The 13,299-nt window shown below is 40.7% G+C and overlaps 1 protein-coding gene across 1 annotated transcript; it reads right to left on the bottom strand.

Annotated features, from left to right (window-relative positions):
* Positions 1-478: 478 nt before the first annotated feature.
* Positions 479-13,016, bottom strand: CCNE1 (cyclin E1). Its single transcript, XM_074157874.1, has 11 exons — positions 13,003-13,016; positions 12,807-12,897; positions 12,477-12,545; positions 5,876-6,018; positions 5,661-5,796; positions 4,725-4,871; positions 3,806-3,901; positions 3,299-3,433; positions 3,095-3,206; positions 2,852-3,009; positions 479-2,016 (listed from the first exon to the last, which is right to left on the bottom strand). Exons 1-11 carry the CDS (start codon positions 13,014-13,016, stop codon positions 1,894-1,896), a joined length of 1,224 nt encoding a protein of 407 aa, XP_074013975.1. The 3' UTR covers positions 479-1,893.
* Between the last annotated feature and the right edge of the window lie 283 nt (positions 13,017-13,299).

Below are 13,299 nucleotides of genomic sequence, written 5' to 3'. Positions count from 1 at the left end.
AGTTCCTTGAACAGGGAAAAGTCATACAGAAAATGCAATCCCCATTTACAAGGGGTCAGTAACAGTTTAAACATAATTTTTTTAAAATTCTTTAATTATTTTTATTTTTTTTTTTTTTTTTAGAAACAGCCAGAACTCAGACTAAGCACTGCAAAGCAACTAGTACTGAAGCTTGGCTGGCGATTCCGGAATTGAGCCTGGAGAGTACCTTTCAGGAGGGTTACTGTTTCTCCCCCAAACCCCAGTTTTGCATTTTGAATTTAAGGACTAAGTACCAAAACACGTCTGGACAATCCATCCAATGTTACAAACTTTTTCAATAATAGGTAAATGTAACATTCCTTCCTCTAGGATATGTTAAGACCTCTCTGAACTGGGACACTTGCTCAGCTAACATTTACACTGGTTTTGTTAACACAGAACGTAAAACCATTCGTTGCAAGGGAAGAAAAACAAAGCCAGCAACACCAAATAATTTGCTTACCATTAGTTACCATAGGCATTTTTATTACATTAAAGCTTTAACATTTATCAGAATACTGGGTCAGGGAAGAGCAACAGGGAGAATAACTTAAAAAAAATATAATAAAAAGCAGCCTTGCTGGGAACTAATGTTTAGAAATATTAACCAACAGCAGAGTAGAAGCTTCCTGAAATAAGTGTTGTAGCATTTAGGTTACCTACAGGATATGATGAATCCTGGTAGTCTCACAAAAGTTTTCAGTGTTGTTGAACAGTCCTTCAAAATCGAACATCATGAGCAAAAAAAAAAAAAGCCACCATTTCTTACATTTATTTCTCTATTTCCCTTTTCTCCAGAACTATGACTTTCCAGAAAAACATCGTACTATAACTTCTCAGATTCTCAAACCCTGTAAAGGTCAAGAAGGACAACTCTTTCTGTAAAAAGGCACACACCATTCCAGAATTCAATTTTGTACAGAAGACAAGTAGTTGTCAAAGCCTATGCCAAAATCCCAAAGCTTAAATGATTATGTTTCAAGAAAAGGTAGACTTTCCCTACTGATTACGTCTTGCTACTAAGCATAACAATCCAGACAACTTTATTCAAGAATTCCCCAATACACTGATCATTAGAAAGAGTGTTGTGGAAGGATTCCCCCACGTACATGTCATGTTTATTATCCCCTCCCTGGCCATCTGCAACCGGCCAAGGGAAATCCAAGTAGCCCAACATGACAATTTTATCTTAATATCCAAAAAGGAAGTTTTAATTGATAAAGCAGTAGTGGTAAATAAATAAAGCCACAGTTACTACATTATTCATCCCCAACTCCCACACTACTAGTGGTCACAGCCTGAAAAACCTTTGCTGACCATAAAAGAAAAATAGGAATATACATAAAACCAGCTGTCTTAGACAGCTTTATATCTTTATTAAAAATGGATACACAGAGACATAGCAGCATTTACAATAAAGAGTTTTTAAAAAGGCATCAAGTTGTAAGCCAACCGTTTGAAAAAGAGGCTTTGAAATGTTGTCTTCCACAGCACTTTTTGCCCATTTGTCAGCAGGGGACAGTGTGACTGCAGATTATCCAAAGGACGAACAGGCACAAAACTAATCTAAACTTCAAGGCCTTTTTCTGAACAGTTGGTCACATCAAGCATCACCTTCCGTAGCAGCATTTGGAGCACTCTTCGGTGTTCTTTTAAGTGGCTGGTGTACTTGATCCATTTCTTTAAAATATTTTAATGTTCAATAAAAATATTTCAAATAGAAAAAAATTTCTGTCATGAAAAAAGTAAGGTTTCCTTTTCAGATTCCATAAAAGCTTATGAACTTCACTGGCAGCATTTCCGTAATGGAGCAAGAGTCAGAACCAGCAGAACAGGCACTTCAGCAAAATTGTCTGTCAACAGTTTCTAAAGTCATATTGTTTTCAGTCCAGAAGATTGTTTCTTACTACTTTGTGGTGGTGTAAGGACACCAGTGGGGAAAGGTGAAGTCCTATTTTGCTCAGCCAATATGGCTTGTTTTGCTTGAGCTTTGTCCTGAAAACACAGGAAAAGGAGAGGGGGGGGGGAAAATAAAAATCTTTACTTTGGTGTATCTATGCAACAGATCAATATAATTCACCGATTTATAACTTGATAGATCACTAATCTGGAAATGCATATCTATATTCAACCCCACCCGACAGTACCTGATAAATCAGGCAAGAGTTAGTCAATACAAACCCCAAGAGGTCAGTATTAACTTTTGGAATCTAATGATCAGCATTGTGGTACTTTTATCTTCAAGAAAGCAAAGTTCAGAAGCAACTGAACAGGAAGAGCTTAAACTTCTACTACAACTAAAGAATCTAATTAGAAAAAATATCTCTGATAGCTTAGATTAACTACGATTTGTTGGACAAGATTTTGATCCTCTACAAGTTTCTTATGCTCAAATCCATTCTTGCTCAACTTGTCAACCACCGTCACTAACAATCCGACCAGATCAGTATCAAGTGATAAGTCTATTTTCTCTTTTTTACCAGACAAGGTTATGTTACCTGTATTTCCTATAGAGAAATGTCTGACATAAAATATTTGAAGCATCCCAAAGGGTAGAAATGTGCTTCCAGTTTCTAGAGTAATTATTTGCCATTTGAGATGAGAAGCTTAAGTTACAATCACCTTTTTTAAACTAAATACTGAACAAGTCAGGTCTCTGTCCCAAGAATTTTGCAAGCGGAGTACAACCTTAACGTCTTGTATCATCTTCACACACTCAGTCTCAATCTGATAATGCTTCACTTAAGTTTATTGTATGTTCTAACCGAAGAAAAAACAATATGTAGAAGACTTTACTGACAGCTTTTCTCTTCATTATGCATATACATACCAGCAAATCCAAGCTGTTTATGTGCGTCTGTATATTGTGCAAGTCTTCAGGAGCTATACCTCTAAAGTGTTTGAGTTTGGAGCTTCCTACTTCCCTTATAGCCATTGCAAATGGAACCATCCATTTTACACATTCCTCTATCTCACACCATTCATAACCTGGAAGATGAGACATAGGCTTATCTGCCTGAATGAAGGCTTAACATCTGTAAATTCATTAGACTTAGTTTATAAATGCCAATACCTGAAACTTTCTGCATCAACTCAGATGAGGAGAAGTGATACAAAGCCGAAGCCGCAAGTACTCCATAGGTATACTCCAAACAGCCGATATCCAGCACACAGAGATCCAAGAGCTACAAGGTTAACAGTTGTTTAATTAGTCTATCAGAAGAATACTTTTTTTTTCCCAGGTGAAACAGCATTTGAAGGAAGAAATCATTCTTACCTCTGCTATTTGCACAAATATTTGCTGTGGATATTGTGGCAGCAATACCTCATAAAGCTCATTTAAATATGCAACTTGCATGTAAATGTTTAGCCATGATACAACTGTCAGTGGATTTAAGTTCCAGTTAAGAGCCTGAAAGAGTAGACACACGCAAGACTTCAGTGTTAATAAAGAGTTCCTAACTTAAACCATGCAACTTTATTTACTCCAGATCAGAAGCTGTAATTCCTTCGGTGTTCATCAAGGCATCTCTGAAGCACACAAATCTAATTCTCTCCTGTACCCCCTCCTGCTGATAGGGTGGGGAACGATTCATTTTGTTAATACGCACGTACTGGTGGGTGCTTTAAATCACGTGATACCTAGAGAAAACTGTTTTCTAATTAGAAAGAGAAATTGCCTCTTAGCAGCACACAAGATTAACTGAGGCTCTCAGCTTTTAGTCTGATTATGCTACACGTTTTTAAAAACTAAAGTAGAACTAGTTCCACTTTGAAATATTACCTTCATAATGATCAATTCCATACTGAGGATTTCTTCTTCTGTACAAGCTCCATCTGTAACGTAGGCAAACTGGTGCAACTTTGGTGGATAAATTTCCTGAAAGATAGGAGATCAAGTATCAGTTTGTGGAATAGGTTGTAACTACTCTCATGTGTTTAAAAAAAAAAAAAAAAAGAACAACCCACCACTACTTCAGCATCTCAAAACAGAAGGGGAAAAAAAAAAAAAAAAAAAGGAACCAATTCCCCATCCTAACTCACGGTGTTCTAATCTGTCTTTAATATACACAGATTTCTTGTTCAACCTTCCTGCTGATAGCCTTCAGCTTTCACTTTTGATGGATCAGTACAGCATGCATTATGTTTGACTACAGCACCACTGAGATTGTATCATAATGAACATCCAGACTTTTTTTTTATACATGCTACAGAAAAGGCCTTTTATCCCTTGCTTGAGAAAAACAGAATGAAGAATAGCCCTCTTAAAAGACAAACAGTAAGAACTTAAAAAGCACTATGTATTTTAATAGTTCAACTTGTTCCATTAAATTAAAAATAGCTCAGACTACCATCCAGTAGGTACTCCACTCACGACAATTGCAACAAGTGGTTTCTGTATACAACAGCCAGCCAAAAACTCATTTAGCAACAGCAATTACAAACTTTAGATTTATTCTAACACTGAAATAATATCTCTTTAAAGATTAAAGAGACATAGTATGTTATCTAGTCTTAATTTTAGCCACTTTAAAAAAAAGGAGGAATTTTAAAAAGAAAAAAAGGAATTTTTTTTCCTTTCTCCCAGCTGAAAATTCATTGCAACAAACTCCATGAAGCCTGCCAAAATGCACCTAGCGTACAGTAAGTGTGCTGTCTGTCCATTCACATTTTTATGTTTAAGTAAAGCTGGGGATACTTACTTCAAGCTTTGCTGCTATGAATAAAGAAGAGATACCAATAAGCTGCAATAGTGTTTTTACAACATTCTGTTGTGTTGCCATAAACCGATCAAAGAAATCTTGTGCTAAATAAAAAGTTTCTCTATGAAGCCTGTAGACTTCACAAACCTGGAGAGACATCAGAGATTACAAAGGTCAAGAACAATGTTATAGAGTCAAAAACAGATGCTACAGATGTATTAAAAAAAAAACCCATGAGCTAGACATAAAATTCATATTGGCTTTCTGCTTCACTGCTATTGTGAAGTAACATGTTAAGTAAGAGCATGAGTTAAACAGTTTCCTTTGACACATGATGACTGCCACTACAGCAACTCCCCCTAAAAGAAGAGATCAGAGTGAAAACCCTTTTAGGAAATGCAAGCACATTTTCTAACGATGTCACAACATCAGTTCCTCATTTTCGCAAAGATGCATCTTTCCAACACCTCAAAAGAGAAAATTCCCACAAATACTTCAGAATTAAGAGCAGAGACCACGCCACCAAGTCACCCAAACAACAGAAGAGATGTAATACATTCTAGATGCCAATAACAAATAGCAGTTGAGAGACATCTGGTATCTAAGCCACCGCTCCTTCCTTCTTACAGTGAATTTCATAATCATTTGGGCAGCTTTTAGCTGCGGTGTGACCTTAAAAAGCTTACATCATGGAGTAACTAGGGAAAAACTGATTATTATCCCCTATCAACCTAAACGAATAGCAGAATATATTGTCACTTTGTACACTGTCAACTCACCACACTATATATTCTTTTTTTAAGTTTGGTGCCATTGATAAACTTTAAGATGAAGACAAGTGTCTAGGGCTAAACGGGTTACACAAAGATCATGACAGTTATTAGAACACTTCAACAAAAGCACACTTGAAATACTCACAAGCACAGAAAAGCTTACCTCCATCAGCCAGTCAAGAAGGATTGTTCTCATTTTAGGTTGCAGGAGAGGGTGCCTTTGCATATAAAGTTTATCCCTCACATATGTCTCTTCTTTGTTTATCATGTTTTTCCATACATCCTCTCTGTTTGCCCAGCTAAGACAGATCAATATATTTAGTCTCAAAGCACAAGACAAAAGAAGGCAGATGAGCAGCAGCAAAATGGCACACTTACCCTAGAACTGGTAACGGTGAAGCTCTAGTTGGAACAACGCTTAGATGTATAAAGTGAGAGTAATCAACACCAACTGGATCATCATCTTTATCCGGAGTAGGAATCAGCATATGTGCATTTTTGTGAACATTATTCCAGGATGGCTATTAAATGAAATGCAAGATTTTAGACTATGCCTTTTTAAATAATCGTTTTAGCTATATACAGAAGACAAGACATTGGCAAGAAACTACATCAGAGACTATGATTGCCTATTTAAACTGCACAGAATCATTGGGATGGAAAGGGACCTCTGTAGGTCATTTTGTCCAACCCCCTTGCTCAAGCAGGGCCACCTATAGTCAGTGGCCCAGGACCATGTCCAGATGGCTTTTAAGTAACTCTAGGGATGGAGGCTCCACAACCTCCCTGGGCAACATGTATCAGTGCTCGGTCACCATCACAGTAAAAAAAAAAAAAAATTTGTTTCCCGATGTTCAGAGGGAACCTCCTGTGCTTCAGTTTGTGTCCATCTCCTTTTGTCCCATCGCTGGGCACCACTGAAAAGAGCCTGGCTCCATCTTCTTTACATTCTCCCTTCAAGTATTTATAAACATTGATACCATTTCTCCAAGCCTTCTTTTCTGCAGGCTAAACAGTCCCAGCTCCCTCAGCCTTTTCTTAAAGGAGAGATGCTCTTGTCCCTTAATCATCTTCATCAGCTCTTTGCTGGACTCCTTCCAGTACATTCAAGTCCCTCTTGTACTGGAGAGCCCAGTACTGGACAGAGTATTCCAGGTGTGGCCCCACCAGTGCTGAGCAGAAGAGGGGTGTTGCCTATTTTCACAGTAGAGAAAGTTTGCAACTAAAGCTGAAGAACATTTACCCTGTTCTCTTGAAGGACTACAATGGTTTCATGGAAGAATATCCAAGTCAGAGTCTCCTATTGTCACGCAGCATTTTGTTTTTACCAAAAATATTTTGCATGAAAGCAAGATACTTGCCTCCAGGTAATGAATAAGCAAATGGAACTTTAAAACCCAATTTGTGATTATAATTACACAAATACAAGGTCAGGAATATGTAGATGCAATGCCTGAAGTCCAGTTTCATGCAAAGCAACCTTGACAGTGAACACAGCAAAATAGCAGTTTATAGAATTTTTCTTACTCATTCATCTTGCGGTGCTAAGATGAAAAAACAGAACACTTATGATCCAATTGTTTTCTGAATAAAGCAAGTATATGTTAAGCTATTGCCATTAAAGTATAAAGTTGACCATTTCATATACAGAATTTTGCCAAGGTCTGCAAATATCAGCCATCCGACACTTCACCTTTTATTTGGACCAGAACTTAAGTTTAGGTTTACTTTTCTCCTGCCTACCTCCATTAAACAAGATCTTGGTGTACGCTTCACACAGCTCCCCAGGAAAATACTACTTGTTTTATTCTGTGGTAGAATACAAAGTCAGACCCATCACACCTAAATAAATTAAAGTTTGGCATTTCTGCCTAACAGTGAAGTCAGCCATCTTGCTGCAAACTCATCTGTTCTGCAGCACTAAGAGGACAGAACTCCCTAACAAGATTCCTAATATGCTTCAAGAAAAAAAAAGAAAATAAAAAAAATCAGAATAATCATTAGATGCTAACAAGTAAAATGCTCTACATGAAATTTTGCCTCTTGCAAAGAAGGTTCTACACCTGATTTTTGCCCTGTCCTTGCTACAAATGACATCACTCTCCAGCAAAATGGCTACCCTCTAGCACCAGTTTCAGAAACAGAAACCACTGACTCAACGAAACCAAAACCACATTTCACAGTTCACTCACAGCTAAGACTGCTTTGTACTTTGAGTTACTTACACACAGATGGGTCGTTTTTCTTCTTGGAGTTCTACATGCAAATCTAGCATAGCTACATACCCAGCCCTGTCATGTCTTAATTTGGGCGGGGAAAGGCAAAAATAGGGGATAGTATCTTTATGTTAAAAAAGACAGATTCCTTACAAGCTGAAAGTTTGAATAAAAGTGTCGCATCAGCATTGAAGTTAATTTTTGTCCTCCCTCAAAACTAGACTTTAGTCACACTTTGTCCTCCAATCTGCACAGCAAGCCCAGCTGCCAACAGCCTTTGGAGAAGTGCTGCCTTATCAGTTAATCAGCAAACCAACAGGAAAGCAGTACATTCTATATCTCTTGAAAGGTGCCTCCTACACCAGCAGCTTCTGAAGGACAAGGTGTCTGCTCCACAGAGTTCTCAACCAAACCAGGTACGTCACACGCTACGCTGCAGCAACAACGACAACTGATTTAAGATATTTCCCCACCCCCGATCTTCTATAAGGAAATATAAATCCAGGGTCAAGAGCCTCTTAAGTGTAAACTTAAGAAGTGAAAAATAAGTTTTTTGATTAGATAATATCACTCACCAATATGACTGGAAAAAAGATGCAAGCAACAGAAAAAAGATAGAGCTTGGCTAGAGACAAAAAGGAAACTAATATACAGGGCCCTCAAAAGGAAGAATCTACCAGGAAGGGAGACAGGAGTCTGAATTCGCATAAGAGAGGGAACACTATAGCTCTGGCGTGAATTTGGGTTGAGGGAATGAGCATATTAATCAGACTCAAGTCTTTAAAGCAGATGTAGCAAGACATTCAACTAAAACTATGAAACAATACCAAGAAATTGCATTATATCACACTGTAACTGTAAGGAAATGGGAGCCACCACTGAAAAAAGAAACAGTTTAAGGTCGGGAGGGTGTGAGGAGACGATGAAGAGCTTCCTTTGGGCTTGCACAGAGCCAACGCGAAAGCAGGGAGCTGCCAAAAAGTTACAGCTGTTACTGAGAATCTGTGCAGCCTAATGGAGGAAATCCTACAGTCCCGGGCTTACTTCTGAGGCAAATAGGAGCCGAGTAGGGTGCAAGCCAAAAATCAAACAGGAAAAACTGTCTCTTCAAATCTATGTGGAGCCCAGCAAGAAAGCTTGGTGACACCCACAATAATATTCCAGATACAGGAACAGAACAATTGATCACAGATACAGATTGTATCTCAGACCTGAGAACTAGATACAGATTGGAGAAGTTGAACTGAGGACATGAGAAGGCTTGTTAGGAGAAGGAGCACCAAGAAGGGCAGAAAGCAGGCGACCAAAGAATTCCATCAGAGCAGCCAAGCCCACACAATTCCAACAGAAGAAAAAACAGGAGTTCAGAGGTCCTTTTTTTTCTTTAAAGCTCAAACATTCACACACCTCAGTTTTCTGCAGCATGTCATCATTCACTGATATATCGAAGGTTCATTTAAAACAGATTGTCAGACACATAGGCCAGACAAAATGGAGCAGGTAGTGACCGTTGGGGTTACTGGTTACAGGCAGAGCCTTCAGTGAAGCTGCCAAGACACTTGTGCATCAAACCACGAGCAAGGAGACACCAGAACAAGCTTCCACAGACCAGGGCAAGAAGGGCAGCAGGAAAGCAGAGCAAGAGGGTGACCCAGAACTGCATCCAAACAGCAAGGTCAGAGGGTTTTCAGCATAGAAATCGAAGGCAGAGGAACAGGAGGGGGACAGGCCTGTTTGTCTCACCCTAAAAAGCAGCACCTTGTAACAGAGAGACATTGATATTGACTACTAGACTGCAGCGTTAGTTTTCCCATCAGAAATAGTAAGACCTGTAATTCTAACCATTTTTCACTCAGAGAATGCATTAGTTTGAAGTAATGGGTTTTTCTTTGCCATCAGAAAGGGATTCCAGAATTAATAAACAGGAGAGAGAAGAGCAACTCACATTAAGTTATTCCAATTCTTTCTGAATAGCACAGGAGCTTCTACTACTTTTAATTTTCTAAAGAATCTGAATATTTTCCCACCCCAGATTTGAGCCAAGTCAAGCTCTCAACCCGGATATAGTTGACATTCTTTATCTGTTTGTCTGAAGACTTGTAAGCTGGTTTTTAGGTTGTTTTCTTTAATTGGATCTTCCAAAGATAATCTAGATCAAAGAAACTTTTTGGAGAATATTTCAAACCAGTCAGGTGGAACATTTTGACAACAGTAAGACCAGATTCTGGAAAAATGCCTAGTGAGAAATTGATCAAAAACTATTTCCTGAGAGTTTACTCCATCTTCTTTTCACCTGAAAGCTTAGTTAGTTTCATCTAAAGAAACTAACCTCTAGATTCAGTTCTCCACTCTGGATGAAGGTGGCCATGTAATTTGCATCACAATTGTACAGGTGACTCTAGTCAGATGAATTTTGTTTTACACAGAGCCTTGGAAGTGTATCCATCCACAGAAAGCAGCCAGAATTAATATGAGAATTGCTAGCAGAATTACAGCAGTGCCAGTTCTCTAAAATCAAACATAGAATTTATGCAATATTCTGCTGTCACAAACCTGATGATATAGCCACCCTTTCATCATATAAAGGGTAACGGCATCCTAATTAAGAACTCAGGCCTTATGCTCAACAGAAACAAACTAATGAATTGACTATGAAGATACCATAAAGTGGGATGTGACTACGATATTTTGCCTTGTGCATAAACTAGTGTCAGTAAACAATTTATTTAATGTAGAAGTCATGTGGTATAGGCTGCAGTGGATTTATAGCTACTTGCATTTTAGAATTGTTGTGCCTCAACAGAATAACTATCTCACTGGCTATCATACAAGCCTGCTATACTGCTGCTGGAACCGTAAACATATTCTCATTAGTGGCCCATGGCAATTTATATCAGAGAATAGCTTGTGTCACACCATAGACTGAAGAGCTGCTGCTGTGCAGCCAAATGTTAGCTTTTTTCAACAGATCTGTAACAATCTGGCTACTTTGTCACAACAAAAAACCTTCTCTATGTAAGGGACGGATACACAGGTACCCATTTTATTTATGGTTTACAGAATCAAAGGGCCAAATCCCACCAGTATCCTAAGCTTTACTTGAAAAAAAAAAAAAATGCCAAGTAGATATTTTGGATGCCTACTATCTAAATTTTAATTTATCATTCCTGAAGTAACACTGAATGGCTACAAGGCCAAGAACACAAACAAGAACAAAAAATTGGAAGTCTTTATCAACTTTTAAAGTTCAAGGTCAATGTATGCAAAACATATTTGAAGTTTCTTACCACTGTCTTTCTGAAAAAAGGAACAATTGGGTCTCTGTTGAGGGATTTTTAACAATACCTTACTCTTATGCAATAAACATGCACATGAAGCTCTTGCTCAGCTCAAAGAAAATGAATCTTTTGGTGAAGGAGAGAGCTATGGTGAAGGACAGGCAGCTCTTCCTTGTCAGAAGTGAGAAATTAGTTTAATATACTGCACAAAAGAAAGACAGAAGGGAAGGAGAGATCCCCTCATTAAATGCTCACCATTTGAGCCCTGCTTAATATGTTGACTGATAACTAGTATACGCAGTTGCAACAAGCAGAGGCCATTCCAAACAATGATGCCCATCTGTTATGGTAGCACTTTAGTCTTAGAACTTCCAGCTGCCACTTCTGGTTAGATGTGCCACATTATGCATAGCCTTGCGTACCAAATGAGTACGGTCTGTACTCCCCGATCATGACTTTTACAGCTTAAGTATCACCCTGCGTGTCCATTAACAGGCTGAAGTCCTAGTGACAGTGACTGAGCAAGCATGTGCGTGCAGGAAAAAAAAAAAAAAGAGAGGAATAAACCTATTTCAGAAAACAGGCTACTCTCCATTTTATTTAGAGTGGGTATCTCAATGTACAAAAGCATCAGGCTTTCAATACTATATACCACCACAGCATCCAATATAGATACCAATAGCAGCTCAGGTTCAGAGATTATAGGAAGGGCACTAAGGGAGAAAGAGGACACTACTAAAGTTAGCTTTGACTTCATAACTCAGATTATTCTAAATATCTCACTGAGAAAACTGGCAATAGTCACTACTAACCTCCACTGCATTTCCAGAGCTAAATGACTTTGCAGAAATTAGCCCTTTGTTCTGCAGAGAAATGAAGCCTATTTTACTACTGTATTAGATCTAGTATAAACTTCAAAGCTCTAATCAGGAAGCTCATACTCTCTGTCAGTCTGATAATGACACTTGTCAATAGGAATGGAGCTGACAGTGAAAGGAAAGAGGGATCTTTCCTCTCCCAGGTGATACATAAGTAGAGACAGGGCAACTCAAAAGATGTTTCTGTTTGTAGGAAGTGTCTTGTGCTTTGGCCTGCAAGGTACAGGATGTAAGCATATGATTGTACTCTCACAACTCTCTGAAGAGATCAACGCAGAGCTCCTCCATGTAGGTCTAAAAGTATATTAAGGCTTTTTTAAGGTGCAGCCTTGCGCTCCCAGGACACTGGGATACACTGAAGTATTAACATAATGTTTTAGAGCGACACAGGCCACACGATGTGCAAAGACTCCAAAGCAACCTGTATGACCTGACGTGCTTTGCACTCTTCATCAGCCAGGGCTGATCATCCCCCTCGCCCATTGCTATACAGCATGTGGTAGCTGTACATCTGCTACATCATGTTGGTAATAATAACGAGGTACTGCAAAACAATAATAGGGTTAAATAAGATTACAGGAGTATGACCTAAAGCCAAATCGGTTACCTGGTCTTCATACTGCTTTTTTCTAGTCATCTCTATTTTGGCAATTTCTTCATCGGGATCCTGCAAGAACTAAAAAAAAAAAGAAAAAGGAATAGATGATTTCAGGAGTGCAAACCGCAGGATGAGCGCCCGCTGGCCACCACGATGGGCTCACATCCCCCCCCGCAGACCCCCGCTGGCCCAGCACCCGGAGCCCCGCATGGCCCCCAGCCACCCAACAAAAGGCGGCGAGGGCCCGGCGGCGGGGCAGGCACTGGCCTCTGGGCCCACCCCGGTGCCCGGCAGGCCAACGCCTGTCCCGCCGCCGGGCCGGGCCGGGCCCGCACTCACCGTGGCCACATCGGCTTTCCTCTTGCGGGCTCGCATGGCGCACTCCGCACCCCCGTCCCCCTTGGCGGGAGCCTTCTCCTCCGAGCAGTCGCTGCCAAGAGAGAAAAAGCTGCGGGAGCCCCGGCGGCGGGGAGCCTCCTCAGGGGTGCCCGAGGGAGACCTCGGCCTGCAGGGGCCCCGCGGACGGCGGACTCACCTCTCCCGGCGCATGGTGCCCGCCTGGGCCGGGTCGGGGCGAGCGGAACGCCGTGCGGGGAGCGGCCGAGCAGGCCCGGGCCCCAGCCCCCACAAAGGGCCGCAGAGGCGCGGAAAGGGCGGCCGCAGCCCCGGGCCGGCCCCGCCGGCTCCCCCCGCCCCACAGCCGGGCACCCCGGGAGGCGGCAGGGGCGCCCCGTTGCCCCCTGCCCTCGCTCGCTCCCCGCCGCCCCGGCCCTTACAAGGGGAGACGGGTGGGTGGGTGCCGGCCCGGCGTTGGCGGGGCGCAGGGGCAGGG

Source organism: Numenius arquata, chromosome 13 (genome assembly GCF_964106895.1).
Source record: "Numenius arquata chromosome 13, bNumArq3.hap1.1, whole genome shotgun sequence".
Taxonomy (NCBI): Eukaryota; Metazoa; Chordata; class Aves; order Charadriiformes; family Scolopacidae; genus Numenius; species Numenius arquata.
This window is presented reverse-complemented; position numbering and strand designations above follow the sequence as displayed.

Excerpts from the sequence above, each read along its gene's own strand:
- CCNE1 (XM_074157874.1), bottom strand. Across the intron at positions 6,019-12,476 it reads AAAAGCAGTATGAAGACCAG|CCATCCTGGAATAATGTTCA; the intron begins GTAACCGATTTG and ends TTCATTTAATAG. Across the intron at positions 2,017-2,851 it reads TAAACAGCTTGGATTTGCTG|GACAAAGCTCAAGCAAAACA; the intron begins GTATGTATATGC and ends CTGTGTTTTCAG.